The following is a 21059-nucleotide window of genomic DNA, read 5'->3' as shown; positions in this document are numbered from 1 at the left end:
ATCGTCGGTTCGGTTTGTTTGTCTACATCGTGTTAGGACGATCATGCACGTGCTCTACATAAGATTAACCTTAGGAGAAATAGGAGAAGGAGAAATACCTGGCCGATTTTGAAAATTGAGAATACTAAAATCCAAGGTGAACAATACTTTATTTATGCCTTGACGATGCGCTCTGTAATTTCAATACAATATTCAAATAATATTTTAAACTTCAACTTAAATTCTTTTTAAGTTCGTAAATCATGATTAGGTTCTACTTCGTAATATTCCTGTAGACTCGTCTCAATGTTGGCCTTCATATCGGCCACCTTTGTCTCCAATGTATAGCACGTAAGAGTCTGTCCACACGGGTACCTCTGTAGTGGGGCTGAACCAGGGCTGATCGGTACCCGTGAAGTACCGTGGATGTGCCAGACGGCTATGCAAGTGACGTTGCACCGTTGATAGCCCGGATAAGGTGAAACGTCCAGTAGAAACTTTGCACTATGGACACAGGCCATGAAAATCTATACAGTGGATCTCTCTCAGCAACAGTGCTGGTTTTACAAAAAAACTTAATATCTTGTTGAACCTACAGGCGAATGACACGTCGGCAGCTTCCTATTGAGTTTCGTACATTTCGTGATCGTCTTGATCGTGCGATCCTGGGTTGACCACACAAATTCAACCTCCACTCTTGGGGCTACTACCATGGCCACCCTCGAATCCCCATTACAGCAACCAACAAAATATCGATTATTACTCTTGTTCTTCGAGGCTATTGAAGACAAATTGAAGTAATCTGATTTAAATTCAATTTTAATAGCAATCAAATTCTTATTATATTAAGAAGATGTTCTTTTTCTTATTATTCTACATGATTTTAATATTGTTTTTCGAAATTCTTTAAATTGACATTTATGGTTTATTAAAATCAGTATTAATTATTTCAATAATAGCTTTATATAAAGATTAAGAAAGTAATAATTATTGTATTTATTTATTTCAATTATAATATACTCTCTTTTGAATATTCTCAATTTGAGCTTCTTTATTATTAAATCTAATTATTAAGAATTCTATTGGAAATATTCAAATAGAAGACTTATATCGCACATCGCGCTATATCTCGAAATTAGCTTAAATCTTACTTTACGAAGGGCTCGTTCGGATCGATTTCTTATTTAATTGATGAAATCTCTAATAATGATAAAACGGCAAGGATAATTGAATTGTTGAAGCTAATATATATTAGGTATATTTGATTGAGGCTAATATATTTGGAGTAATTTTAGGACGTGTGAGGTTGATTTGAAAATGAAGAAGATAAAGCTTTTTCTCAAATATATTTGTTCAACTATACCTTAAAAGCTGCTATTAGCCTACTGTATGAGAAAGATTGAGAAAATTTGTTGCATTTGTCACTTTAAGATTATTAGACTCAATATTTTACTGGCTCAAATATTGCGTTCGTTTCGAAATATTTCAGTCATACATTAATTAGATCTAATATAGTCTAATATATATTAGGCTCAATATTGCGTTCGGTAAACACAATGTCAGGGAGCGATCACCTGACAGGGTTTATATAGTAGATCCACTGTTCCGAACGCATTCGGAACACTCCACGCTTTTGTGGGTAGTGGTAAAGTGGATCAACCCTAACACACAATATTGGGCTAATATTTCTAATATATTAGTCTAATATCAAAAAAAAATCGATCCGAACGGGCCCTAAGATATAGATATATATTATAGAATTATATAACGTAGTTTATTAGTAGATCGATTATGTTAGTAGATTGATTACTTTTATCTCGAATTATTGTTTTATACTTAATATGTGTTTTCGTTATGTTCAATTATAGAAATTCATTTTAAAGAAATATATATAATCTTAAGTTTTTACAGAGGAATAGCTATATCGAATAGTCACTTTAATTAGAAGTTAGATATATATAGTGATATTAAACTAGATTGATTTAAGGTATGATTATAAGAGTCATATTAATCTTATGTATTCTGATCGAGTAATGAAGTTGTTTAACTAGACATTAGAGTTTATTAAAATAAAGAAATAAAGAAGTATTTTGTAATTATAGAAGTAGATACTTCGAAGAAGTGCTATGCTTACTCATATAGTAAAGACTTCAAGATTATATACTTTGTAATCAGAATTAGAATTATTTAAATAGAGTTATATTTAATTCTATTTATGAAGAGAAAGTCGGGTTTTAGTTTCATAACTATTGTCTTGAAGTATATTTAGAAACTTATTTTTAACCTCTCTAGAAAAGTTATTACTAATTTAAACAGATATTAGTGAGGTCATATTAATTAAAATAATACCTACTTAAAGACTATAATATAGATAAGAGAAGGATTATTAATCAAATAAAATATGCATTTATATAGTATGAGTATCCACTTTAAAGTATTAACAAATAGACTATATCTATTTATAACTAGCTTTAAAATTTAACCTTTACTACGTTCATTGGTTAATAGACTAGTCAAGCTAGAAGATGCGTTGATTGGGCAATGAACTAGTCTATTGGCTAATGCACGTAATCCATTTATGAATTCCAAATGTTTGTCTGTGGACCCGAACATATATTGCCAGCTTCATCAGCAGCGAATTCTGCAGACTCGAGAAGCCACCAACACATTATACCAAGTATCAATCTTGAGTACAGTAAAGTACACCGCAACTCTTGCCAGCTCATTAGTTCCAAGCTCGCTCTGCTGTATTCTCAAACGTAATGTAACTTAATTGTTGCTAGCTTCTCCTTCATCACCAACATACCTAACTTTGCTGCCCAACAACTACAGCTACCTTATCTAAATGAGTCGAGTTCTTTCTGGATCAAGCTCCACGTTTCCTCCCTCAAGTAAGCGTGGACCCAGTAGTTACTGCCTGCGTCTTTGCCATAGATCACGAAGGTGTCGCGGGGTTTGTCAGTAACGCTCAGAGTCGTGCCCCAGTACATGACTGGTCTGCCTGGGTGTGTTTGTGCCTGTGCCGGTCCCGTATGTGTTGTAGCCACCTTCGTACCGCTGTATTTGCGATTGCCCATACCACCCGCAATCAAAGCGTTGGGGCCGAAATCAGCTGCGTCTAAAAATTTGGCCTTTGACCAGTTCGTGCATGCAACGACTCGCGAATCCCACTTTGCGAACAAGGGCATCGTGCCCATGCTCGAGAACCACCGACGTGCGATACGCATGAGTCGCCGAGCTTGTACATCATCAGTCTGCTCTACGATGGCCTTCCGCAGGCCCAGAGCAATCTGGGCAGTCGTGGCGGTGGCCGCTTCTTCCTTTGACAAGACAGTTGTTGCCGGCAGGATCAGATTCTGAAGGTATGTGCCCCCGCGAGCAAATGTGTCCTTGAGACGCCCGCGGAGGTCGAAGACGTTACAAATCACGGCACTACAGTTCTTCCATGGGCTCGATGACATGACCATGCGAGCGCCCCAGGCTGTGATGAGATCGCCGTCGCTAACAAACGGGACAACGCCGCCATTTTGCCTCTTCAGCTCCTCCTCGACATCCTGGCGGAGATACGACATGTATTTAGCAGGCAGGTAGATGTGTCGCGTCCGAATAGATCGACGAGTCGTGGCATCCCACATGTAGCGAGCAATAAAGGACAGTAAGGAGGACCCCCGGGTTTGTTGGCCTTCCAGAGTGAATTCTCCCTGCGAAGCTTTCTTGTCAAGGCTCGTCCCAATATCGCCAAGCACATCTACCTGAGTTCCCTGGAGGGGCTTCACGAAGCTGCTCTTGCCAGCCACGACATTGGACCACGCCTTGAGAAACTCTGATGTGCCCATGGCGTCAGTGAGGGAGTGCGGAAAGGTCAAGCCAACCAGTGTGGCGTCCGCGAAGGATGTTACATGCAGAGACAACATTGGCTGGTCGTTCTTCCAGTAATGCTCGATATTGTTGGGAAGATCAGTGGGCAAAGCAAATGACCGGAACGCGTGGCAGCCCTCCTGTACGGATGGTGTAGACCCTGTGGGTCTGGGTAGTTGTGATGCCAGACCGTGGGAGTCGATTTTGATATCGGAGTAGTCGACGTGAGAGAACTTCACTTCAGGGCGGGTTTTGCTGAAGTTTCTGGGTACATGAATCTCAAGTTTTCCGTTTTTCTGCAAAAAAAAGCATCAACTTTTAGCGAGCGCTCTTGAGCCGTGGATAGATGGACGTGGTCACTTACAGTGGTTCGGAGCCGGCCTCCAAGCTTGTTCCATCCTGGGATCTGCAATAGCTGGAGTAGACCTCGATGAAGTTTTGCCGCGTCGAGAACGTCGTTGTAGCGAAAAGTATAGTTGATAATGGATGTGCGTACAATGGTAGCCTGATCTATGAAATGTACGGGCAAGACCTCGTCATCACCTTGCGGATTGTCGGTTTTTGACACCAGGTCTTTTGAGGCAACGATGTCTTTACCTTTACCCTCTTGGTGCTTTTCAAGCCTATAGGCATGATAAAGCCGCAAGAATAGTACCAGTGAGAAGAAAAGCGGTATTGTCGCCATCTTGTATAGTACAATGGCAGCCTTTTGTTGTTGACCGTAACCTTTTTAAGATGTTATATCGTTAGAACAAACCAGACGTGCAATTGGCTCTATAGATCTTCCCAGTCTAGTATAAGCAAGACCTATTCATTAAGTCTGTTTGGATAAAGTAATAAATATAAGAATCCTCTCGATCTGGCCAGTCATTATAACAAGCAGCCGGCTAGAACGCTTTTAGGGATTATATATATGAAGCAAGTATACTCAATCTGCCTATAGCGCAAATCAATACCCTAAATGAGGAAATATCAGCGAATATCACTCTATTGTATACCAATATTATATAAAGTATATACTTCGATTCGCTGGTCACACAATATTTCTCGATACGGAGGTATGATAGACAGTAGTGGCAACGGTATAAGTGGAGAAAGAGAAAACGAACTCCGAAGAGAAAATTCTCTAAGCAGCTGGAGATCTATGATATCCATATTACGATTACTACCGATACATTTGATGAAGTTGATATTGATAACAAATTTGATAGTCGATCTAATTAGTACTCATATTCTGCTTTCCTTGCAGATAGCGAACAAGATTGATTAGAGCGGCATGATTACTAATGATTTTGACCAATAACATCGTTGGAATAATCCCTACAGGCGCTAGTGGGTATGCTTACCTATCCGACCTTCGCATAGGCTTCGCTTGCCGCCTAGCCAAATTACCCAAAGGGGAAATCCATTTTGAGCAAGTCCGATGGGTCAAGAGCCTCAGGTGTCCATGTACATTTCCCAGCATGGCCATCACCGATTGCCGCGGCACCCATCGCAAGTATTATACCCAAAGCTTGATTAGTACCTTGTCGAGATCGAAAGCAACTAACAGACCGTATCAATTCAAACTAGGAACTGTAATGCCTAGTACGAGAATAGAGTCTATTTCGACAGGCTTTAGGCACTCTCTGTGTGCCCCGCATTGAAATAACCCCTTCACCAGAGTATGTTTAGTATACCGTAGAATCTCCCTTCCATTAGATGTCGACTGAATTTCTGGTTCCTAGGTTCTTCGCGAATCTTTCCCATTTCTCAATATAACTCTTTGGGCCGAAGACATCAACATGGAGAAGAGCAACCCGACCTTGGAACTGGTCACTAAAACGGCGCTGCTCACGTGGCAGAAGTCGAACGCACTCCTCCGACATGGAATCGAAAGAGCCACTCCCTTTGTGCTAGCCGTCAAGAGTAAGGCATGGCAGAATGCTCAATCAATCGGAACCAAGGTGGCTGAGGCCAAATTCGAAGACATTGACAGGACAGACATCACCACTATAGCCTCTGTCGTCCTCGGGTTATACTTTGCTTATGTATTCTGCTTGGTATTCTACCGCTTGTATCTACATCCCTTGGCAAAGTTTCCCGGTTACAAGATCTGCGCTGCGTGCGAATGGTACGAGTTCTACTGCTACATTGTGAAGGGCGGACAATGGGGAAATGAAGTCCGCAAGATGCATGAGAAATATGGCAAGCAACTCCCAAGTGCCGTTTTTGGAGCATTAAGTCTCTAAAACTCAATTTCAGGGTATCTTTGACAACTGACAGTATCTGGATTTGCAGGCGCTATTGTGCGCACCAGTCCTTGGGAACTCTCAGTCCGCGATCCGGCGTTTTACGATCAGCTATACGTCACTGCCTCAACTCGCAAGACAGACATGTGGCCCAGGGGTAGAGAGGGAAACGGATTTGAAGGTACGCTTTCTAGCTTGATGCAGATGCACTCGCCGAAGAGTTGTAGGCTAACACATGTTTTGCGAATAGACTCGCATCACTTGTCGGTCTCCCACGACCTTCACCGTACGCGGAGAAAGGTACGCAGAGCCCCAAAAGCACTTTATGTCCGTGGGGACAAGCTCAGTATCTAACATTGTTGACCCGTAGCATCTGGAACCATTCTTCTCTCGCCAAGGCATCACTCGTATTGAGTCTCGGATTGCCGAGCATGTCATGAAGATGGACGAAAGACTCATGGGTCTCAAGAGATCTGGTTCTATAATCGAAGTGGACCATATGCTCTGCGCATTAACCGGTGATATTATTGGTCAAGTGTCTAGCGGCATGGAAGCTGGTCTGCTGGACGATCCGGAGTTCACTCCTGCTTGGTAAGTGGAGGACATCTCTCGAAGTAACGAAAATGATAATGTAGATTCCCAGACTAAATTAGAGGTTCAGGAAGGATCTTATGATGAAGTCCACCACTATTGCACCCCTATTCCGATGCTTTCCATGGATCAACAAGTAAGTATTCCTTTTTCGCATGGGACGGAGCCCTTTCATAAGTACGTGCTTATAAAATGAAAACCTCAGGGTCCTGCAGTCTCTGCCTACCGCAATCATGAACAGCGTCTATCCCAAAGGCATCTCAAACATGATGCTGGGTAAGACCGGCCAGCGGAACATCGAAAAGATAAAATCCGAAATTGCCACGTCAAAGAGAGACCTGTCGGACGTTTCAGTTTTCCACCACCTTCTTTCTTCCAATATACCGGAGTCTGAGAAGTCTATCGATCGTTTGCGTGCTGAGTCTATGATAATGCTGCTCGCCGGAACGCTGGCAGGTGCGCATACCCTGACCTTCGTGGTTTTCTACGTTCTTCAGAATTCGCAGATCGAGAAGCGGCTGAGAGCAGAGCTGCAGCCTGTTTTCAAGGGCTACCCCAACAAGATACCTGCCTGGGCGGAGCTGGAAAAGCTACCATATCTCAGAGGCTGCGTTAAGGAGGCGCTCCGGTTGAATGGGCTCGTTGGAAATCTTGCACGCTGCTCGCCGGACGAAGATATTCAGTTCCACCAATGGGTCATCCCCAAAAAGGTTTGCCGCACCATTCTTCTCTCAAATTTTTTTGCAGTGCTCTTGAAATCTTTCCCGGAGATGTGAACTGACATAAACTAATTAAAATCAGACTCCAGTTGGCATGTCCATCTACGCAATGCACTTTGACCCGAACGTCTTTCCCGAGCCGGAGGCCTTCAAGCCCGAACGCTGGATCGGAGAGTACAACAAGCAAATGGATCGCAACTTCGTCCCCTTCACTAAGGGCTCGCGGAGTTGCCTTGGAGTCAAGTAAGCTTAACATGCTCACCTGCCATTGAGCGTACTGTTTTTTGATGAAGGGCAATCGCTAACAAGATTTCTAAACATTTTAGCCTCGCCTGGGCAGAGTTGTATCTTGCCAGCGCAATGCTATTCCGCCCTGGCGGCCCTAAGCTTGTCCTTCATGATGCGGGCGAGTCTGATATCAAGATTGCGCGTGACTATATCATGGGCTTTCCTAGGGCGGGCGCGAAGGATGTTCGCGTCACGGTTGAGTGAGACCTCCCGATGACAAGGGTTTATGTTGCAACTAGAGGTCCATCACTAAGATGGTCATCGGCAACGTCTCTATGTAGGCTTACGGTACCGTAAATAATCGAGTCACGTTTGATTGACATCGCGTCGCTTTAAAATTATACCGGTACATCGTCCAGGGTTTCTTGGCATGTATCCTCGAAGTTTTTGATTTACCTACTTTTTCTGTTATCTTTGATTAGTTAATTTACTTATCAATCGCCGTAAATCAAATTTATGGTAGCTCATGTGATTCAAATTGAAGTGAGGTGAAACCGTTTGTCAACTCACGAAGCCGTAAGTAGACAGTGACGGACATTGAAAAGTTGAATGGAAGGTACTCGGGTGAATTATTTTCGACCCCGTCAAGGCGATTATCAAATTCTACAATCAACGAGCCCAGGAAGCTCTTTTTTACCTTCTCAAGGAAAGACGCAGCAGGAGAGTAATGGGTTGGTGTCATCCTAGTTCCAAACACGATGAATTGACCGAAGACGTGGCCGGAAGCTTGGTGTCTAGTTGACAAGTCAGTTCGGTTTCCTGATCATCCTGGAGACATTCGCGTTCATAAAGAATAGTTTCTAAAGGTGTTAAAGTTACTACATGTCTACCATATATACTCCAAATTTATACTTGAGACGGAATAGAAATAGATTTAGGACCCGAACTATAGTGATAGTATTAGGTCTCACGATAAGGATTGAATAAAGCTTCTAGATAGCCAATACAAAGTCTTTTCAAGCGCTGATACCACTAAGTAACTCAGAGGTGTGTAGGGACATGGATTTTAGTCATAACGAAAATTCAAAATAGCATAGTATGAGCATTTTCTAAACAAAGTACCCAGGTATATAAGACGTCTCCTAGCGTCTTGTGTATCAACGTAAAAACAAAAATATGGAGTTACAAACTTGACAATACCACATTGTCCCGTGCCTAGTCCACTCCTTCATAAGACGTAGCTGCATTTCCCTCTCCTATTCCTCCCCTCATGCCACGAGCACGTCTTTAGCGGGCGGAAGGTACATGATACCTGTTTCATGGACATCATGGCCCTCAGGACCCAGGTAACGACCTGTTTGGAAGCTATTACCTCTGTTAGCTTGACTTCCATTTGGCTTCGCTGCTGTGCGAGATGATCCACAGCGGAACCGACTTGCCTCCAATATAGATTGCCCTGAGCCACTGCCCTGCAAATCTCCACAAACTTCATGACCTCGTAGTCGATCTTCTCGCCATAGGACGGAAGCGCGGCTAGAGCGAGGTACCACCGCCTATAGCATTCGTTGACCATGTCACCAATTTTGTCGACAGCCTGCTGGGCGCTCAGGTTATCCCTTTCCATGAGTAGTGACATGAGGTTGTGATCTACGCCCAACTCCAGGTCTTTGCGGTAAGACAAAACATCATTCACCCTGAGGACGAGACGGGGTATCAGTACATAACTTTTAACAAAGGGACGGGAGCAGTGCTGTCAAATTTTCTTACAGTATAACCAAGTCAGCTGATACTCTCATGCATTCTTGCAAACTGGGGTGGTCATAAACGTGCTGCGGCACATTTATACCTGCGCCATACTCGCTAAGGTTGATCGCCGGGTACGCACCGATCGTGCCTCTTCGCAAGTCCATGTAAGCATCGACATCGCGTGTGAAGTTTTGGCCGCCGACTTGTTGGTCGACCTGCACGAGAAGCTGCTCAAAATAGCGCTCGTGCTGGACTATCCACCGCTGTTGCATCTCTGGGGCTGACAGTCAACATCATGCAGACTTGTTCGTCAAGCCATGCCAGATACTTGTGAGAGCAAGACATCCATTGTTACAAAATAGGGGTAGAGAGGAAAGAAGCATAAGAGCCGCTTAGTTGGTGGAGAACGTACCTTTACTAGACACAGATTTTAATCGCTTCCAACATTCCTGGAAGACGTATCGGATGGGATTTGACTCGGGGGTATACAGTGGTGCGTTGTCACCCATGATGGCAATGGTCTGCTTCACCTCCTCCGCTGCGGCGGCGGGATCTTCCTTCAGGTGCCCTTCATCGAATTCTATGTGGGGCGCAATAAATTAGTAATTTTTGGGGATGGCTCGTCTAATGACCAAGAGCAACCTACGATCGTCGAAGAGGAAAACCTGTGCGTGAAGTTACGAATTAGCCTTGGGAGTTACAGACTAAAAAGAGGAGAGGGGAAACAAACCCAATGATTCCAGTCCAACATCATGACTAGTCGCTCCTCGGATGCATCTGGGGCCCAAATAGAGGCCAAAAAGCACAAATCAACCTTGGAATTTCTTGCTGCCACGGCCTTGTTGAAATTCATGATTCTGCATGGCGTAACGAGACAGCACGTCAGCTTAAGTTCTCTTTGCAAGTGAAGTGATTCCAAGACGTGAGACACCGTCTTCATTGTCAGCCCCTGCCATTCTTTGCCTACCTCGCAATCCATCGATCTCCCCTGGCCTTGGCTGCGAAGTAATTGGGATTGACGATAGGTTTAGTTGCCATGATAGAACCAAAGAGGTCCGGAACACGAACGAATGGCGGCCGTCTCGCAACATGCTTCTGTTGCTCCAATTCCTGGGCGTCTGGGTTTTCTGCTTTCTCTGGCGGTGTTCTGGAGTTAGTGTCGTAGCCGGAATCCGTGCTGTTGCTGCTCATATCGCTGGAGGCCGTGTCGGCGTCGTGTAGCTGAGATTCAAGTGCTGGTATCGCCATTTTGTGTGCTGCAGAGTTTACTTTGTGATTTGGTCTGATGGAGCTCAGATGACCGTGGTAGGACAATTTTTCACTTCACTGTATTAAAGACTGCACATAGATTCTAGATGATTGGCCCCTAAGCCGGAGCAGCTGTGTTATAGTATCCATACGGGGCCACAAATTGTATGTCCTCTATATATCTTGCCTAAAGGAGTAATTGCCGACTACAAGCCTCAAAAAAGCCTTGACCATAACAACTACCCACTCGTCTTACTAGAAACACACCCCGGACGTGCCTAATCAAGACTAGCAATCTGTATTTCGCCAAAACGGGTAATTCCCGTGTGTGTCTCCGTGCTCGTATAACCCATCCAGATAACTTGAGATCTTCGTCGTACTTCTCCATTAAAGTCCTGGCTTGTTTCACTTCCTTTCAAATTCTTTATCGTCCGATGTGATTCTCAGACATCGAAATTTAGTGCAAGCGCTAAGCACGCTTTTGACGATGGGTCTCCTTTCTGATGTTATTGACCACGTCCTGCCTCAAACTTCCCTGGGATGGGCCGCTCTTATACTCGCATCTTTTACTCTCTATTCTGTCCAGCTGGTCGTGAGGCGGCTCTACTTCCATCCTCTAGCCAAGATACCCGGACCATTCCTAGCGCGGACGACGTACTGGTATGAGTTCTATCAAGACATAATTCTGGGTGGCATTTATGTCAAGAATTATGCCGCACTCCACGAAAAATATGGTTGGTCCTCTCCACACTCTGACGCTTGGGCCCGCCAAGATATGACATAGCTGGCATGATATGCATGTACTGATTCGATGTTAACAGGACCTGTCATCAGAGCCAGCCCAGATCGGGTTCACGTCAGTGACCCTGACTTCTTCCACGAGTAATTTTTTACCTCTATTTGATCCATTCCTCCCCAGATGACTTAAAATTTCAGGGTCTACTCCTCTGGGTCCAAGTACATGAAGGATCCTGCGTTTTTCCAGGCGGCTGGAGGTATTCCCGAGGCTCTTCCTGCCATTGTCGATGTCGAATACCACAAGCGCCGGAGAAAGCTCATCAACGACTTGTTCTCTGCCAAGTCCATGGAAGCGCTTTCTCATCTCGTCCTGAAGGTCGTCCAGAACGCACTCAGCAAGGCCCACGAGCACCACGATCAGAACAAAGTCCTGGACATCCAGCGTCTCTACACCGGCATCACGATCGATACTATCATGCAAGTCCTATGCGACCGAACACTCAACTTCATCGACGCCAAGGAAGAGGAGGAGCCACCGTTCCTTGCCACCCTGCGCACTTTCTCCGAGAATTTCTTCCTCTTGAAGCACTTCCCCATCCTCATTTGGATGGCGCTGAACATTCCCAAGAACATTGCCATGAAACTGATCCCAGGTGAGTTCGAATTTCGAGCCAGTATCAACCAGTGGATACGTGATCGCGCTAGCGAGCATGAGCTCGGTGTGGAGAAAGCCGAGGATGGCCGCAAGACCGTCATCGATCTCCTGTTGCGACCCGAGGACGGCGGGAGGCCCCTCACCCATCAAGCTGTAGAGGATGAAACCTACTCGTTTGCTTTTGCCGGAACCCACACTACCAGTCACACCATGAGCATGGGCACCTATTACCTGCTGAGCCAACCGGCCAAGCTCCAGAAGCTCCGTGACGAACTCAAACCTATCCCCAAGAACGACCAAGGCCTGTACGAGTACAAGACTGTCCGATCTCTTCCATACTTGAACGCCTGCATCAAGGAGTCTCTCCGCATGTCTTCGCCGGTACCAGGTATTCTTCCCCGTCTTGTGCCCGCGGGTGGCATGACGTGGCAGGGTCATTACCTGCCTGCAGGGACCTCCGTTTCTAGTTCGATCCACTCTGTTCACACCAATCCTGACATCTTCCCCAACCCCGACCAGTTCATTCCCGAGCGTTGGTTGGCCAACGAGAACTTGGACCACTACCTCGTTGTCTTCGGCAAGGGCTCCCGTGCCTGCATCGGCCTCAAGTAAGATTCCCTCTGTTTTGTTCCTTGCTCCTCTTAGAGTTGCCCTCCATGCAGCTGCTAACCTGATACCCTCTATAGCGTCGCTTGGATGGAGACCTACCTCACCTTCTCTAACTTCTTCACCTCGCTGAACATGAGCTTGTACGAGACGAACGAGCAATCTACGGACTGGACCGACTGCGGCAACGCTATGATTAAGAAGCATGTCAGAGTCAAAGTTGACTCTTTTGCGTCGTAGTAAATCATTGATCAAGAATACAAGAGAATATAGGATATAGATAGTATAGTTAAAAATTGAAAAAGATTAGATTGGCTCTGTTTGATTAAGAACTCCTGGCCTTCAGTGAGTATCAAGGCGATAGTGATGATCATACTGTATATAAATTCGTTAGAGATTTTTGTCCTTCGCTACTAGTGCCGCACAATACCTATCCACAAGATATTCACTCAATTCTCTTGAAGTTATCACTCTTATTCGTCAGTTTTTTGATTGGTATTCTCTATATTTCAGTTATATCTAACTTCAATAATATATATTTATGCTTATAACATAGTTTATTATCATATGATATCACGGCGCCAACTACATGATCTGTAGTTGCCTTTATACCTTAGGCACAGATACTAGTGCGCCCTACTTTCTATAAGTAGGGCTTCACTTTTCCATAGCTTCTTCTACTCTTATAATATAATATAAGTCTTTATCTGTATTATGATAATTTATATTATTATCAAATAAGCTATTACAGCTTTATTTCCTATTTTATTTCCAAAGCTCTATCAATATCTTATTCTGATTATATTGATTATATTCACTATTGATCTATTATATACCCTATTATCAATGTTTTGAGCCTCAAAAAGCATTAAAGATAAGTGAATAAGCAGCTACACCAGAAGCACCTATATCTAGCCTATCTTTACAATTCCTTTTTTTGAACCACATTTTTCATTCTGTTGAAATCAATAGCTCTTTCTTTATAGATCTATTCAATAATCCAAATGCTGTACACTTCATTATTGCTCAAGCTGTATTTGAATCGATCGAATCGATTTAGAGGCTATTATAAGCCTCAAACTGTTATTACTTAGGCTCAAGCTATTAATGTTAATTAAAGATTATTGAATTGAAAGATACAATTGAAATATTGAAGATTATTGTTCGCAATAATTTGTAAGCTTTATCTTATTACAAATATCTCATTGTTCCCAAAAAGTTTAATAATAATAAATAAGATATTATAAAGTATCAAGATTAGTATACAACTTTTTATAATACAATTAATTATTGTTTGATTACAAATTATAAAAATAAATCAAAGTTTCAGAAAATCATATTTCTTGTTAGCCTACTTTCTAGCTCTGTTTTATATAAATAATCAGATTGTTAGAAGATTATATATGAGTTTGGTGAAAAAGTCTTATATTATTAAGTTCTATATAGAGATACATGTTACGAGGCAGGCAGGCAGGATCAGAAAATCTATATTCAACAGTGCTAAGAACAATAGGTACAGAGTATAGATTAAAATATAGCTCAAAGAATTACAATATAGAATCTTCCAATATAAAGATATATAGAATTTTCATTTATAAGTTAACCTAATAAACCTAGCTTATCACTTATCATTATGTGTATCCACATTATAAACCCTTACCCCTTCCTTTAGGCCAAACTTTGATGAGGTGGCAAGTCACAATTTATAATCTTATAAACAGACAATTCAGGTTAAATAATCTAGACTTATCAGGATATTTTATAATAAAAGTTGCGGATCATTTTCTGTGTATCTTTTAAGTAGCTAATAGATTCTTCGATTGACTTATTATAACTAACCCAATGAATAGTATACTTCAGGCAAGATTCCTTCACAACCTCTTCTTTCCTAATAGGAATTCAGGATCTTAATGATTTCGAAATACTTCAAATTGTCGATTTCTATAGATAATAGTGGGCAGATTACACTATTTAAGAATAGAATTATTTATATATAGAATATAATAGATTAATAGAAAAAACAGAATAAATCCTTATAAAGATAGAGAGTTTCAGTTTATAAATATAAAAGCCTATTGAGCTTAAAATCTTGAATAAACCAAAGTTCTTTTAATTAAAGCTTTTTTATAAATACAAGATTTTGATATTTTCTAACATTTAGCTAGACATATCATTGGAAAGTATATCGATAAATAGGGAAACAATAGGAGTCAGTATTCTTTAAGTATTAGGCTTAACTAGCATCAATTCTGTCTTCAGGTATAAGAAGATTGCTTCTATTTTAAAAACGAATTTCTCAGTATTTCTTATAATAAAACAATTGCTTTTAAATAAAATAGATTCAAAGTTCAAATAAGAATGAAAACTATAATTAAAAAAAAACGGGATTATTCGAATACTCTTAAACCAAATATTATTAATAAAAAACTCAACAAGTAAAAACCATTCTATTTAGTTATTTTATAGGTAAGTTATATACAATCTGAGATATTATTTTAATATTATATTAGCTTTTTCAGTTTATTTATCAATTTTAGAATAGTAAATAGTAAAGAGTCTAACAAATATTCTCAAATGCTTATAGATATACTTTCAGAATTCGGATATGAATTGAGCTTTACAATTAGAAATAATTATTAGAAACAAATTGTAAAGCTTTTCAGATATTTTTTCAAAATAAACAAACGATTTCTTTAGAGTTACAAATATTATAATAAAGCAGAAAGTGCTTTATCTTGATTAAACAATTGATTATTATTATAATAATATCGAAGTTAATACTTTTAAGCAAATGTATAATAAAATCTATAGAGATATCTTATTAGGCTTTTTATAAGATTGGGAGTAGATAAAGGATTCCTTTTTGGTTTTTATGATTAGAGATAGTATAATAATAACTATAATGATTACAAACCTATTATATAATATAATTATAGTAGTTAGGCTAATAATAATCTTGGAATAATAATTCGAAAATTCAGATATAATACAGATAACCAGTAACAAGGGACTTGTAATACAAATAGAACAAATAAGATTTTAGGGGATTATAATTAGGAATATATAGTTTTCCTTAATAATATAATAAGCTATTATTTTTAAAATACTCAATAAAAATGATTCTCAAATATTTCGAGAATCTTTTTTATAAGGATTTCAGAATAGATTTAGAAACAGGATTAGTTTGATAACCTTTTTGGAATAGGGATAACAGGTTGGTAGGTAAGTTTAAAGGTATTTCTTAATCCTCTAGAAATATTATAGAGTCAAGTTCTGATATAACAAACAGAAGTTCAGATTCGAATATAACAGAATCAAAAAGATTAACAGCATTAAAGTTTCTCTGACTTTGTATAATAACAGTAAATCGTACTTTCTTAGCAATCTTGATTTTTTTTAATATATCGATATTGGAAAACAAATCAGAATCTAAATTTTCTTTTTTCAGAATAATTTAGTTTTAATATAAAAAATATTTATTCTTTTTTTTAAAAAAATCCTTTAACTTTTTGATTAAAATATTAGATTTAGCACCTAGCTTTCCAAAATAATAAATGATTTGAAAATTAAATTGAAATAGGAATTCAAATTAACAAGCTTAATAGTAATTTAGCAATTTCATTATCATAAAGTATTCCAAATTCTTGTAATCTATGATTACCTGAATCGAAAACAATATATCTTCAAGTTTGGAATATTATTCTTTAAAATAACAAATGATAATTAGAAGTTCTTTATTATAGATCTTATAATTATATTTAATAACAAAATACTTCTTCAAAAAGAATATAATAGATTTTAAAATCCTTTTCTTATTATATTAAAAAAGAACTCCTATAGAAATATAATCCAATATATTAGTTTTTAGAATTACCTCCTTTTCCCAATCAAAAAAAACTAGAATAAGAATTTCGATAAATATTTTCTTTAATTAATCGAAAATATTTTGATAGGCATTATTCCATAAAAATAAAATATTCTTTTTGATTAGCTTTATTATCAGGCTGATTATCTTCGAAAAATCCTTAATAAATTAATAATAAAAGTTTGTGAATTCGATGAATACTTATATATCGATTATGATTTTGAATGATTTCCAATTTACAATAATCTGTATTTTCTCTAGATTCATTCGGATATTATTCTTCCCCACAATTAAGCCAAAAAAAGTGGTTTCAGATTTCAGGAATTCGCATTTTTCGAATTTTGTAAACAGATTGGCTTCTCTCAATACTTACAGAACTTTTTGAATATAATAAATATATTCCTCTCAGATACAACTATATATCAATATATTATTTAGATATATAGTACAGAATATATTTAGGTATTTATATAAGGAATTATTGATAAATCTCTAAAACATAACAAATGTTCCTATCAGTCCAAATAATATAACTAAGGATTCGAACAAACCGAATCAGGTATAAAATATAATCAAATATTCTTGTTCTTTCTTGATTCTGATATTATTGAAAACAGAAATAATATTGATCTTATTAAAGTATTTTATTCCTTTCAAATTGTTTAGAGATTCTTTAATTAACGTGTTTTATCATCGAGTGGATCATATCACCGAATGGATCACTCAATTTACATACAAAATTCGTCTGTGCGTAACCGTGCACTTTCTTTATTTATCGATAGAATTTTTTAAAAATTTAATATATGAAATCTAATTAAAAGTGTACTATGAAAATTTAATTTTTTTTTGAATATTCAAAACACTATAAGAATTATTATAGAAATAGTTTTTTTGTAACGAAAATCGTGACATTTTCGAATTTTTGTCGAATTTAATAAAGATGTTTATATAAAAACTAAATTTCTAAAAAGCTAAATTATTATCATTATTTTAAATCTTTCAATTTTCAGAAATAATGATTGGTTATTAAAATAAGAATATTTAAAAATAGTTGATTTTGGTGTATTTTCAAATGATCCATTCGATGATATGATCCACTCGGTGATAAAACACGTTAATAGCAACAGATATTGATCCTTTATAAACAAATTGTTTAGGGCTCTGTAATCGATATAGAAATGAAGATTTCTATTAGCTTTCTTAATAAATAGTATAAGGAATGTGGTAGGAGAGGAGTTGGAATGAATAAACCTTTTCTTTAGGTTTTCCTCCAGTTATTCTTTTAGAGTTTCGAATTTGGTTCGGGATATGGTATATAGGACTCCAAAGGGTAATACAGATCCTTTTTGGAATCGGATTTCATAATTATATGGTTAGTGTGGTAGTAGCTTATCAGTATTTTGTAGAGAAAAATATATCTTTTCAATTTCGGAATTCAGGTAGAAGATTATTTGAATTGAACTCTTTCTTCTTTTTCAGAATATTATTAATCTATTCAATAAAGATTTAAAATATTTCATATTTTCAATAGGTGTATATAAAATAGGTCCTCAGAGAGATTGCAACTATATCTCAATCCTTGAGGCCTTCAAGATAATCAAATAGATATACAAATCGGGCTTTCAAAAAAACATCAAGAAAAGCTTTTATTCAGAATAAACAGAATAGAGTGTTACAGAATTCGTAGTAATATAAACTATCGAATTGAAAGGAGTTTATTGCAAAGTCGATACGGGGGTTGTGTTTTTTAAACCAGATTATACTCAATACCATAAGATAATAGACTAATTCAGTTATATATAGAATAATTCTTTTTTCGATATGGTTATTAATCCTAAATCCAACACGGATATAAAATATAACCCGATTTCTAGGTAGAATTTTGCCATCGAATTCAATAACTTCGAAAACAACAAATAATTTATATTTAGAGATTTTCTAGAACAATATCCAACTTCGATTAGTAAAAGTAGTTTTTTTACAATTACTATTCATTATAATATAGATTAGAAAAATCTCTTTTCCCAAAAACAAAATAATAGATAGAATTATTAAATCCATATAATTATTCAATTTATTTTCCAAGAACAATCCTTGAATAACAATAATAAACAAACAGAGTTTACATAGAGAATCGTTCTAGTAATAATTTAAACCAGACAAGTTCCGTTTCCCAATTTGAATAAGCTAATCGGAAAGCGGGATAGTGATTATAATAGGAAACAAGGTAGGGATTGAATAGATATTCTATTTTTTGATAAACTTCTCGAAATAGGATTGTATCTAAATAAATTAAAAGTCCTAATTTTGAACTAGATAGGGTAGATATCAGAATACAGACAGTCTCAAATCAAGTAATCAGTAGAGCCATAGCAGTAATATTCTTCTCATTCTTTTCAAAATAAATCATTACCAGTAATATAATATTGAAAACTAAGATTCAATAATCTCCTTCCTAAACAAACAGAAAAGGCGGTCTTGCTTGTATAGGAAAATTGGATTACAAAGTTACAAACAGATTCGAATAACAAAACAAAAGTCTTTCTCCTAATAAAAACAAAAATGATAAAACAATTCCGAAAGATTTATTACTATACTAACAAAACCGATTATCAAATTGTTAACAAATAAACGAGTATTTTGGAAATTATAAAACAAGAGTAGGTTATAAAAACAGTATATCTTATAGTTTTTGGAAGATTCTTTTAAATAATAATAGGGTTAGAGTATTATTAAACATTTCGCTTTTCAAAACTAATCTCTAAAATTCACAAAATAAATTACTAAAATCGAAATGTTTTGTTTGAATAGATATAATTAGTTCTAAATATTCTATTTGTAATCGGAATTCCCAAAAGCGTTCTCTAAATATTTCAAAAACAGGCTATAGTTAGTGAATTGTAGGATATTATAGATAATCTTGAGGAGAATCAGTTCGTAAGCTTTTTTAATAAGTTTTCTAATATATAAATCAGATAAGTAGAGATAATAAAGAAACAATCGGAATTCAAGTTTATCTTTATATATATCTATTAAACAAATTTTTACAATCGGATCGAAAACCATCAAATTCTTTAAAATCGGGAATATATTTATTCAAATAAATAATAATAAATAAAATAGATATAATAATATCAAATAATTCGAAAATAATTCAGCAGATATTATTTCAAAAAGTATAACAAAAATAAATACAGATTCGACAAGACAATTGAATAAACAAATATTCTATATAATGATTTGCTATATAAAGAAGCCTTAATACATTTCTTAATAAACACTTCTCGAATCTTATATTCGAAAAACAGATTGGCTTTTTTCAATCTAACAGTATACACAACTGCTGACTGGAGATTTTAATATTAAGCTTGAAGATCCTCTACCACAATTATATTAAGCTCAAAGACATCCTCCGAATAACGAGGCGGATACGGAATTGATATTATTATTAAATAGTATTGATAAAAGCCTATATAGTATCACAAAGCAAACAGACGGGATTAGGAATTTATATTCAATGGTGCTAAAAACAATAGATACAGAGTATAGACTAAGATATAGCTTGAAGAGCTACAATATAGAATCTTTCAATATAAAGATATATAGAATTTTCACTTATAAGCTAGCTTAACAGGGCCTAGCTTATCGCTTATCGATCACGTGTATCCACACCGTGACAATACGATATATATGTGTGGACTCGAACAGAGTCACATGCGGGCTAATCCCGATATAGTATAGCGTGATATGCGGTATAAGCACCTTTTCTAACACTCCTCCATGCTGATATTGCAATATCTAAAGCTATGTAGCTTATCGAAAGCTATGGGGCGTTATGTCGTAAGTCGGGGCTATAGTTGATCTCAATCAAGTTAAGCGGCATGATCTATATCGTATAGGTATGTATGTAGCGTTTGATCACTCTCATTCGGTGAATCTCGAGGGTCGCTAACAAGTGCTTTGGAGCTAGCGAGTTGATTCCAACGGATGCTAGAAAGCGCTTTGAGATTGTAGTTATCAAAAACCGCTATAGGATCAATGGATCAGATCTCACACACTCTTCCAGGAACCAATATCTTTAATCAATTTTTTAAAGAAAAACCTCTCCTCTAGGATTACCCAATACCTAGTGTAGACACTTCTCTAAGGTATAGGGATTGTACTGATGATATGATGCCTATTGATCTATAGAGCCTGTACCTTTATAGCTCTTTCCTTTTAGTAGAGAAACTGGGATACAGTCTCCTATATAATTACACCTAATCATATAGGATCCCTTAATCTTTACTTTCCTTTACAAGGGTATAGGAGATATTGTATACTTTTTCTATATAATGGAATGCCAGGGTGTTCTTCTATAGAGTATATTCTATAACTCTTCCTCTCTCTCTTGAACATATTCAAGAAGGGACACAAGACTAATGGTGATACCCTTAATCATCTTGGTCTTGCTGATCTCTATTATAAAGAATGTAGGAGATGGTTTCATTATCTTCTATCTAAATATAGTAATATATATTCTCTTATTATTATAGTTATCCATTTCTTCTTTATATATAATTTCGGATTGCCTCCGGTTCCCTTTGGAACCTCTG

At 37.7% G+C, this 21059-nt stretch overlaps 4 protein-coding genes across 4 annotated transcripts; 2 read left to right on the top strand and 2 right to left on the bottom strand.

The window, feature by feature from the left end:
- Positions 1–2816: 2816 nt before the first annotated feature.
- On the bottom strand, positions 2817–4522 carry EAF02_009163 (uncharacterized protein; the record flags this gene model as incomplete). The annotated part of the gene is made up of 2 exons (XM_038905211.1): positions 2817–4133; positions 4202–4522. 2 exons carry the CDS (start codon positions 4520–4522, stop codon positions 2817–2819), a joined length of 1638 nt encoding a protein of 545 aa, XP_038755108.1.
- Positions 4523–5621: 1099 nt separating this feature from the next.
- On the top strand, positions 5622–7870 carry EAF02_009162 (uncharacterized protein; the record flags this gene model as incomplete). Its single annotated transcript, XM_038905210.1, has 8 exons — positions 5622–6024; positions 6118–6249; positions 6319–6368; positions 6439–6659; positions 6730–6795; positions 6865–7369; positions 7461–7621; positions 7705–7870. The coding sequence occupies 8 exons, from the start codon at positions 5622–5624 to the stop codon at positions 7868–7870; spliced, it is 1704 nt and encodes a 567-aa protein (XP_038755107.1).
- A 1004-nt stretch (positions 7871–8874) lies between these two features.
- On the bottom strand, positions 8875–10600 carry EAF02_009161 (uncharacterized protein; the record flags this gene model as incomplete). Its single annotated transcript, XM_038905209.1, has 7 exons — positions 8875–8971; positions 9046–9300; positions 9374–9626; positions 9765–9932; positions 9999–10017; positions 10083–10209; positions 10320–10600. The coding sequence occupies 7 exons, from the start codon at positions 10598–10600 to the stop codon at positions 8875–8877; spliced, it is 1200 nt and encodes a 399-aa protein (XP_038755106.1).
- Positions 10601–10999: 399 nt separating this feature from the next.
- EAF02_009160 (uncharacterized protein) lies at positions 11000–13048 on the top strand. The gene is made up of 4 exons (XM_038905208.1): positions 11000–11334; positions 11422–11482; positions 11537–12601; positions 12680–13048. Exons 1-4 carry the CDS (start codon positions 11001–11003, stop codon positions 12837–12839), a joined length of 1620 nt encoding a protein of 539 aa, XP_038755105.1. The 5' UTR covers position 11000; the 3' UTR covers positions 12840–13048.
- The last annotated feature ends 8011 nt before the right edge of the window (positions 13049–21059 follow it).

The sequence above is a fragment of the Botrytis sinoallii genome, assembly GCF_014898435.1.
Source record: "Botrytis sinoallii strain Bc 23 chromosome Unknown BSIN_018, whole genome shotgun sequence".
NCBI classification, from domain to species: domain Eukaryota; kingdom Fungi; phylum Ascomycota; class Leotiomycetes; order Helotiales; family Sclerotiniaceae; genus Botrytis; species Botrytis sinoallii.
Note: the sequence above shows the minus strand (reverse complement) of the source record. Positions and strands in the feature narration are given on the sequence as shown.